The sequence below is a fragment of the Babylonia areolata genome, chromosome 12 (genome assembly GCF_041734735.1).
Source record: "Babylonia areolata isolate BAREFJ2019XMU chromosome 12, ASM4173473v1, whole genome shotgun sequence".
NCBI lineage: Eukaryota > Metazoa > Mollusca > Gastropoda > Neogastropoda > Buccinidae > Babylonia > Babylonia areolata.
The window spans coordinates 13682198-13692197 of NC_134887.1; the positions used below are offsets into that span (position 1 = coordinate 13682198).

The 10000-nt window shown below is 44.9% G+C and overlaps 1 protein-coding gene across 1 annotated transcript in view; it reads left to right on the top strand.

The window, feature by feature from the left end:
* LOC143288069 (sodium-dependent dopamine transporter-like) overlaps positions 1-10000 on the top strand; it is a 78839-nt gene that overhangs the window by 63514 nt on the left and 5325 nt on the right. Inside the window, exons 11-13 of the mRNA XM_076596339.1 lie at positions 420-548; positions 1812-1911; positions 3305-3405. Of these exons, the coding sequence (XP_076452454.1) occupies positions 420-548; positions 1812-1911; positions 3305-3405 (330 nt within the window). The remainder of the gene's footprint in view (positions 1-419; positions 549-1811; positions 1912-3304; positions 3406-10000) is intronic.

The window sequence follows — 10000 nt, forward strand, 5'->3', positions numbered from 1 at the left end:
AAGAATATACCCAGTATGCACACCCCCGAAAACGGAGTATGGCTGCCAACATGGCGGGGTAATAAAAAAAACAAAACAAGAACAACAACAACTGTCATACACGTATAATGTTACATGTTTGTCTGAATGTGTATGTGTCCGTGCCTGAACTCTGATTAAAATGACACAGGAAACGAAAGATGAGCGCCCAATGGCAGCCGTCAGTCGGCTCTACCCAGGTAGGCAGCCTGTTGTGTAAATGACCCCGTGTTTGTAAAGCGCTTAGAGCTTGGTCTCCGACCGAGGATAGGCGCTGTATAAGTATCCATATCAATCAATCAATCATCATCAACATCACCATTTTAACATCATTATCATCACCATCATCATCATCATCATCAACATCATCATCATTTTGTGTGTATGTGTGTGTTTGGCAGTTCGGGGGCTCGGAGGCGATCATCACGGCTCTGTCAGACGAGTTTCCCGTGCTGAGGCGACACCGGGAGCTGTTTGTGCTGGCTCTCTTCGTGCTCTATTTCCTGGTGGGCCTGGCCAGCTGTGCTGAGGTCGGTCTGTCTGTGTCGTGTCGTGTCGTGTCGTGTCGTGTGTGGGGGGAGGGGGCGGTGGGGGTCTGTGTGTGTGTGTGGAGAGGGTGTGGGTGGGGTCTGTGTGTGTGTGTGTGTGTGTGTGGAGAGAGGGTGTGGGTGGGGTGTGTGTGTGTGTGTGTGTGTGTGGAGAGAGGGTGTGGGTGGGGTGTGTGTGTGTGTGTGTGGAGAGAGGGTGTGGGTGGGGTGGTCTCTGTGTGTGTGTGTGTGGAGAGAGGGTGTGGGTGGGGTGGTCTCTGTGTGTGTGTGTGTGTGTGTGGAGGGGCTGGGGAGGGGTGGTCTGTGTGTGATGTGTGTGTGGGGTGGGGGGGGGGTCTGTGTGTGTGATGTGTGGAGGGGATGGGGGTGGGGGTTCTGTGTGATGTGTGTGGGGGGGGGGGGGCCAGGGGGGGTGTATGTGTGTTTTAAAATTGTATTGATATCATTGTTTTTGTTCCGATTTGATTTTTCTTTCGTGTCGCTGAGTTAATATTAATTCAGATGATTGCTAAAATGTCATTACAAAAAAAGTTAATTTGACAGTGAATGGTTTCAATCAGTATGTGTGTCCGCGCATGTGTGTTTGCGTGTATGTGTGTATCTGTGTGTCCGTGTGTATGCGTGCGTGTGTGTGTGTTGTTGTTGTCTTCAGTTTAACGTCTTTCCACTTGAAGTGTGTGTGTGTGTGTGTGTGTGTGTGTGTGTGTGTGTGTGTGTGCTCGTGCACGAGTCTCTGTTTATGTATTGCAAAACTATACACAACTATGTCGTTAAAACATCTCTCTCTCTCTCTCTCTCTCTCTCTCTCTCTCTCTCTCTCTCTCTCATCATCATCATCATCATCGTTATCATCATCATCATTATTGTCATCATCATCATCATCGTTATCATCATCACCATCATCATCATCATTGTTATCATCATCATTATTATAATTATCATCATCATCATCATTATTGTCGTCATCATCATCATCATCATTGTTACCATCATCATCATCATTACTATCATCATCATCATCATCATCATCATCATCAACATCATCATCATTATTGTCATCATCATCATCATCATCATTGTTATCATCGTTGTTAGTAGTAGTAGTAGTAGTAGTAGTAATAGTAGTAGTAGTAGTATCATCTTCATTATCATCATCATCATTGTTATCATCGTTATCATCATCATCATCATCATCATTATCATTAATATTATTATCAGTACCACTGGTGGTGGTGACTGTTTCAGGGAGGGCTGTACGTGGTCAACCTGCTGGATCGCTTCGCGGCAGGCTACTCCATCCTGTTCGCCGTCTTCTTTGAGACAATAGCCGTGTCCTGGGCCTATGGTGAGCATGAAATCCAAGCCCTAACTCTTTCTACTCCGGGTACGGGTTAACTCGTACCAAGATTACTTCCCCTGTGGACCAGGTACGAGCATTGTCGTACCGACACACTATTCTGATATCGTTTATTTTTGCTCGGTACAGCTGGCATTATAAGCTGAACCGTTTACGGATTCCGGAAGCAGGAAAACGAAGCTTACAAAATCAAACATTCTCCATCTATTTTCGCTGTTTTAGTGATCCACCCTGCTTTCTCTGCAGTGGTACCATGTAGCGCTGGACCAGAGGAGTTGTAGCAGGAATGTAGCTGTGAAGTGGAATGAGTTTTAATCAGGCCAGAAAACGTTTACAGTCTCCTGCGGCGGACATTAAATGCCGTTTGGAGAAGTTTCAGTTTCAATTTCAGTTTCTCAAAAAGGCTTCACTACGATCGGACAAATTCGTGTACGCTGAATCACATCGGTTAATAATCATATGCCTGACCAACAGCAAAAACCGAACACGCTTAGTCAGGTATTGAGTGCTTACATGTATATTTGTGTGCTTATCAGAGTGGGTTTCTTCTACATGATTTTGTCAGAGTACAACACTTTTTTTACCACGGGTTCTTTTTTTTCTTTTTCTTTTTCTTTTTTTTTTTTTTTAATGCGTCAAGTGCGTGCAGCATACAAGACTTCTGTTTATCGTCTCACCCGAATGACTAGACAAGACGCTCAGTATGATTTTCCCAGTCAAACTTGGAGACAAAGGGCGAGACCAGGATTGGAACACAGGACTCTCGTGGACACAGTATTGGCAGATAAGTGTCTTAATCGTTCTGCCACTTCCTCCTTCGGGAAAGTTAACTTGGTTCCCTGCGGACATTAAAGGTTTGTGGAAGTGTGCGGAGAAATTGGGGAAATCCTTGATTTTGTAAAGGTTTGTAAATTTATGCTGTCTCCATGAAAAAAAAGCATTTAAACAACTTTGCAGTGTGAGTGTGTGTGTGTTGTTTTGAGTGATGGGTTTGATAGGCTGTCGATCTTACAGTGAAGAAGAAATTTGTCGTGCAGCTCATAGGATGACATGCCATTGGCTGCTGTTTATTTTTGGGAAAGCCGGAGTTAATTTTACTTACAGCTTAGGTCGTATTCCATCCAGCGTGTGTTGTTTATGGTGTGTGTGTGTTTGTGTGTGTGTGTGTGTGTGTGTGCGTGCGTGCGCGCGCGAGCGCGTGTGTTTGCATGCATGCGGGTCCGCGTGTATGTAAGTATGTTGTGTGCGTGTCCACATGTCAGTATATATATACATTTCATTATGAGTCCACGTGTTGACAACAACAATGAAAAGTTAACTCAGCTCACCCTGACACTTGTCTCCCTTCCCTACCCCCCTTCCTTCCCTCCCTGCTCTGCAGGTCTGGAGCGGTTCTCCGAGGACCTGGAGGCCATGCTGGGCCAGAGACCTGGCCCCTACTGGCTGCTGTGCTGGAAGTTTGTGGCCCCTGTCTTCCTCGTGGTGCGTATCCTCCTCCTCCTCCTCCTTTCCGCCTTCTGTCTTCATTCCTCACTTCCTTCGTCTCGCCTTGCCTTGCTTCGCCTCGCCTCGACTCGCTTGCCTTGCCTTTTGTCTTGTCTTGCCTTGTCTTGTCTTGCCTTTTGTCTTGTCTGACCTTGTCTTGTCTTGTCTGGTTCTTGTCTGGTCTTGTCTTGGCCTTGTCTTGTTTTGTCTGGTTCTTGTCTGGCCTTGTCTTGTCTTGTCTGGCCTTGTCTTGTTCTGTCTTGTCTGGCTCTGTGCGCTTCTTCTTCGTCGTCGTCTTCTTTGCCTTTGTCTTTTTTTTCCCTTCTGCTTCTTCTTGTTACTGTTTGTTTTGTTTGTTTTTTGTGTGTTTTTTTGTTGTTTTTGTTCTTCTGCTTCTTCTTGTTCCTGTTCGTCTTCTTGTTCATCAACTTCTTCTTGTTCACCACCTTCTTCTTCTTGTTCATCAACTTCTTCTTGTTGTTCATCACCTTCTTCTTCTTGTTGTTCATCACCTTCTTCTTCTTGTTCACCACCTTCTTCTTGTTGTTCATCACCTTCTTCTTCTTGTTGTTCATCACCTTCTTCTTCTTGTTCACCACCTTCTTCTTCTTGTTCATCACCTTCTTGTTCATCACCTCCTTCTTCTTCTTGTTCATCACCTTCTTCTTCTTCTTGTTCATCAACTTCTTCTTTTATGTTTCTGTTTCTTCTTCTCCTGCTTTTTCCATTTCTTCTTCTTCTTCCTTTTCTTCTTCTTGTGACAAACAGAAAAGGCGAGTGCCACGAGAACCTCCAAAGCATGCCAAAAAATGGAAGTGGACAGAAGTGGTACAGGAAGAGGAGGGGGAAGAAGAGGGGGGGAGGGGAATTGGGACTTTAATGATGATTGCACTGTTGCACAACAGTTATGACGTTGTTTCTCTTTCTGGCTGAAAGAAACTTCGAGAAAACCCGATGATGGGTTCACCCGCCATGTTGGCAATTCAGCCACAACTATACTGTGAATGGTTAACCCGCCGTGTAGGCAATTCAGCCACAACTATACTGTGAATGGTTAACCCGCCATGTTGGTGTGAAGGGTTAACCCGTCATGTAAGCAATACGGCCACAACTATACTGAAAATGGTTAACCCGCCATGTTGGCAATACGGCCTCAACTATACTGTGAAGGGTTAACCCGCCATGTAGGCAATACAGCCACAACTATACTGTGAAGGGTTAACCCGCCATGTAGGCAATACGGCCACAACTATACTGTGAATGGTTAACCCGCCGTGTAGGCAATTCAGCCACAACTATACTGTGAATGGTTAACCCGCCATGTTGGCAATTCAGCCACAACTATACTGTGAATGGTTAACCCGCCATGTAGGCAGTTCAGCCACAACTATACTGAAAATGGTTAACCCGCCATGTTGGCAATACGGCCTCAACTATACTGTGAAGGGTTAACCCGCCATGTAGGCAATACGGCCACAACTATACTACGACGGACTACCCCACCATGTTGCCCAATACGGCCACTACTATACTATGACGTGTTTATCCACCATATTGGTGCTCCTTTGTAATATGGGTTTTGATCACGTCTCCCGTACTTCATGGACACTACTCAGAGGACGCGGGGCGCTGTATGATGTAGGTGACGGTAGTTAATTGTTTCCCTAAACGTAAATGGGAATAATCAAACACTTGTTCTTAACTCTTTCCATACGAACGGCGAAAGAGACGACGTTAACAGCGTTTCACCCCAATTACCATCATCAAAATATTGCTAGCGGAAGGCTCTTATACTGAAGAGGTGAATGTTGACAAAGAATACCACAATTCTGACAACGGAAGCTAAAGGTTGGGTCATTCAGACACCCACTGGACAACCGAGGGGTCTGTGTAGAGGAGAAGAGAGGACTGGCCGTACTGAGTGAGTTAAAATCTTCCGAGGACGTATAACGCTGTCTGATAGCGACAAGAGTTTGTTCTAATCTCTCGTTGAATCCGATCCAGAGAGAGCAAATATCGACTCATGTATCCGGTTCAAAATCCTTAATTTCGATAGAAGATTAATAGCTCTGATCTTAAGCACCTATATAACGGTAAAGCACTGGAAACGTGCCGGTTACAACTCTTCATAGTTCAGTCTTTACTGTTGATCAGACTTCTGCATCTATCTCTACGATGATCAGCGGACTCATTACTTCACACGCTACTTAGTGCGTTATTCTGTACCATACTTTCACACGCTCTTGAAGTGGTCTTCAATACAGCTTTTAGGCACGCTCACTTGACATGTAAGTCCTTGAATATCCACAGATAACCACTGATCCTCTCGCTTGACATGTCAGTCCTCAAGGGTTTTGAGTTGTGTCGTATCTCAACCATAAATTACGTCACTTTGCGATTAACGTCACATTTAGCAAATCTTTACGCAATCTAAAGCTAAACATGTAGAAAGAGCGAAACTTGTGTTTAAAAGAAATAATGAAGGATTCAAGTCTATCTCTGATAAAACTGCCAACTCAATCTGTTTGGCAATATGGCCACAATTATACTATGATGGGCTAACCCGTCATGTTGGCAATACGGCCATAACTATACTATGACGAGTTAACCCGTCATGTAATGTAATACGGCCACAACTATACTATGGCGAATTAACCCGTCATGTAATGCAATACGGTCACAACTATACTATGGCGAATTAACCCGTCATGTAATGCAATACGGTCACAACTATACTATGGCGAATTAACCCGTCATGTAATGCAATACGGTCACAACTATACTGTGAAGGGTTAACCCGTCATGTAGGCAATACGGCCACGATTATACTGTGAAGGGTTAACCTGTCATGTAGGCAATACGGCCACGATTATACTGTGAAGGGTTAACCTGTCATGTAGGCAATACGGTCACGATTATACTGTGAAGGGTTAACCCGTCATGTAGGCAATACGGTCACAACTATACTGCGACAAAAATCCCCAATCCCACGGCTTTCACACAGTACCAATGGGATGAATGGCTGTTGGGTTAAACAGTTACTAACTGTATGCAGTCTGGCCTTAGGGCGACACCAGGCTGACGGACTCCACACAGATGGACATCCATTGCCCTTCCCTGATAAGAGGCTCTGTCAGGGCGACCGAATATTTTCCCTCACCACATAGAACACCCTTCTATGGATACTAACAAAACCCTGTCTCGCGTGCACCTCGGGGATCAGCTGCATAGCACGAGACATAAATTCAGATCCCCAAAACCCCAAAACAGGCGTGGCAAAAGAGTTGGGAAAAGATTGTGCTTAGGTAGCAGAATGACAAAAGCAGAGCGGCTGTCAAAGAAATTCTTTAGAATCGGCAGTTGGAATTGTTCCAGCGCGAGAATGAGAATCTCAACAATTGAGAATCTGGCATATGATTTTGACATTCTATGTCTCCAAGAGACCAGAACAAGTGCAGACAGACCAATACATTTTGAGAATTTCACAGTCTTTCAAAGGAATGAAGGAAGGGGGGTAGCAATCATACTGAACAAAAACCTGAAAAAACAAAGTTTCCACCATAAATCTAGAGAAGTGGTGTAGCAACTCATGTGAATTAGTGGGGGTGCGTCTTGAAAAACATAACGGAATTCACAAAAGCATCGTGCTCATCAATGCCTATGTTCACCCAGGAACCTGCACAACAAAAGAGGATTGGGCCTTTTTAGAGGAAATAGAGAACGAACTTGGAGACTCAGTCATTATCTGTGGAGACCACAATGCAAGATCGAAGTTATGGGACCAGTGGAACACCAACCCACAAGGACTCGCACTTGAAGGAATGATAGGGGAAATTCTTATTAGCCCTTTAACAACCACATCCCCAACTCGCCTTGGAACAAGACAAGGGGACAGTGACAGTGTGATCGACATCGCTCTAACATCTCCAAAATTCAGAGCAGAAATGAATGCAGAGACGCTTCCACACCAAGGCAGCGACCACCTCCCGGTAGTTTTCGGTCTGCAGAAACTGTCAGATAAACCCTGTGTGAAACCGCGTGATCCATTTCAGTATGAAACAAAAGAGACAACCGTCATCGAAAAATTAAGACGCAGAAGAAACAAAAGAACGGCACTGAACAGGATGCAAACTATTCAGCCCCCATGGTGGAATACCGACACACAGAGAGCCTGGATAGAAAAACATGTGTCTGTCAAACTTTGGCAAAAAGAAAAAAACAAAACCATCTCCGGACAAAGATATTGAAACAAAAATGAAAGAAAAAACTAAACAGTTTGAAGTCATTGCTCAAGAGGCCAAAAATGACAAGTGGAAACAGTTTTGCGAGGCACTCACTTATGACACAACATTGACAGAGTTCTGGCAATTTTATCGTCGCATGGAAGGGAAAACGTGCACAACAACAACTCCAGACATGTTAGACACTGACGGAACCAAGTTCAAGACAAACGAAGGAAAAGGATCTGCCCTGCTCAAACGTTTCATACAACAGAGCGATCAAAGAAACTTAGATGAGAAAAAGAAATATGTTGAGGAGTTAAGCCAAACCCTTATGCAGACTGGACTTGATGATGACTTGACAATAGATGATCTAAACGAAGCAATAGCTAAATGCAAGAAAGAATCGGCTCCTGGCCCAGACAAAGTTCACTAATCAGACATCAAGGAGCTATCGGAAGAAGACAGAAGCAAACTTTCCACAATGGACATGTGCCGGACGACTGGACACACAGCTTCTTAAAACCCATACCAAAACCAGGAAAGGACCATCGTCAGGTAAGCGGCTACCGGATCCTAACCATGCAAAACATTGCTGGAAAGCTCATGGAACGCATGATAGCCAGGAAACTTGCAAGGGATCTTGAACACAGGCACATTCTCCCTTCAAATCAAGGTGGTTACAGAACAGGCAAGTCCACATGGGAAAATGCAGCTGCTTTTGCATATGAGGTGTATGAAGGATTTCAAAGAAAAGAAACACTAGCAGTAGCAGTCGACCTTGAAGATGCTTACAATAAAGCCCAGTTTTCGCACCTCATGGAGCTGCTACTAAGGTATGGAGTAAGTTTGACACTGACAAGATGGATAGCAGCAGCGCATCAGGAAAGAACCGTCGTCCTACGCCTCGGAGACTGGGTGTCTGCACCTTCTAAACTATCCATGGGACTACCACAAGGGTCTCCGCTCTCTCCTGTCCTCTACAATGTCTACACGAAGGGCCTTGCAGACTTAAACAACAATGGAATAGCTCGGGTGCTTACTCTTGCGGATGATGGCCTGGTCTTCAAAAATTCGAAAGATGCTCAGGAAAGAACTAAAGCCGTCCAGAAACAACTAAACAATATTGCTCAATGGTGCAAAGACACAGGATCTTCCATCAATCCAGCGAAAGCCCAAACGTTGCTGTGCACCCTCAAACAACAGAACCGCGAGCAAATCACCACCTTCTGTGTCATTCGGTGGGATTCAGATCGAGAAAACTGAATGCCTACGCTACCTAGGAATACACTTCGACAGGATGCTGACCTTCAGAAAACATACGGAAAATACTGTTCTCAAATGCAAAAAGGGCCTTTCAGACTTAAAAGCAATGGCAACCAAAGGTATTGAACAACGCCACCTCTTCCTGCTATACCAATCACTCGTCCTCAATGTGATCGACTACGGACTTGGGCTAACAACACCGTCTCAAAGTAGCCTCCTAAAATTAGAAAGAGTTCAAAATGAAGCTATGAGGCTGATCCTTGGAACAACAAAAGACACGCCCACAGAAACCATGCGATACCTGCTTGACCTTCCTTCAGTGCAGGCCAGAAACAAGTTAGAACAGGTCAAGACCTACTTCAAAGCATTAGAAAACCCTCAAAACCCACTGCATGGCGCAGTCAAAGAACCAAAAGGCAGCCGTCTAGGACGAGGAAGATCATGGATGGGGCAAGCAGAAGACACAATCCAGCTAGTATGCCGACTACAAGACCTGAAAGAAACAAAAGAATGGGAGAAAAACCCCGAAAACCTCAACCATCTATTCAACACAGCCATTTCACCCACTCTAGGTAGACATTGTCGGGAATGGCCAGAGGGCAAAACTGATGCGGAAGTGAAGCTACTCAAAGAAGAAAACAGTAAAGAAGAGGACATCATCATATACACAGATGGCTCAGTCACCAAAGACCAGTCCGGTTGGGGATTCACTGCGAAACAAAATGGAAAAACAATTTGGGAAGAGAATGCTGCCTACAAAGTCACAGCCTCCAGCCTAACGATGGCAGTTGAAGCTGCGACACATGCCCTCCAGTGGCTATCGTCCATCCATACGCCCGGAAACCAACATGCCATGATTCTAACCGACTCAATGAACCTCATACAGAAAACTGAAAACGGAATGGGAAGCCCAGAGTGGCATAAGGCAATGCGCAACTTTCAGATTAAAAAACTCACATGGTCATACTGCCCGGGACATGCAGGTGTTAAGTGAAATGAGCGAGCTGACAGACTTGCTGGTAACGCAACACCAACGAGCGGCCTACATCTAGGAAAATCGGAAATCCTCAGAAAAGTCAAAGAATATCAAAAAGAACAGGTACAAG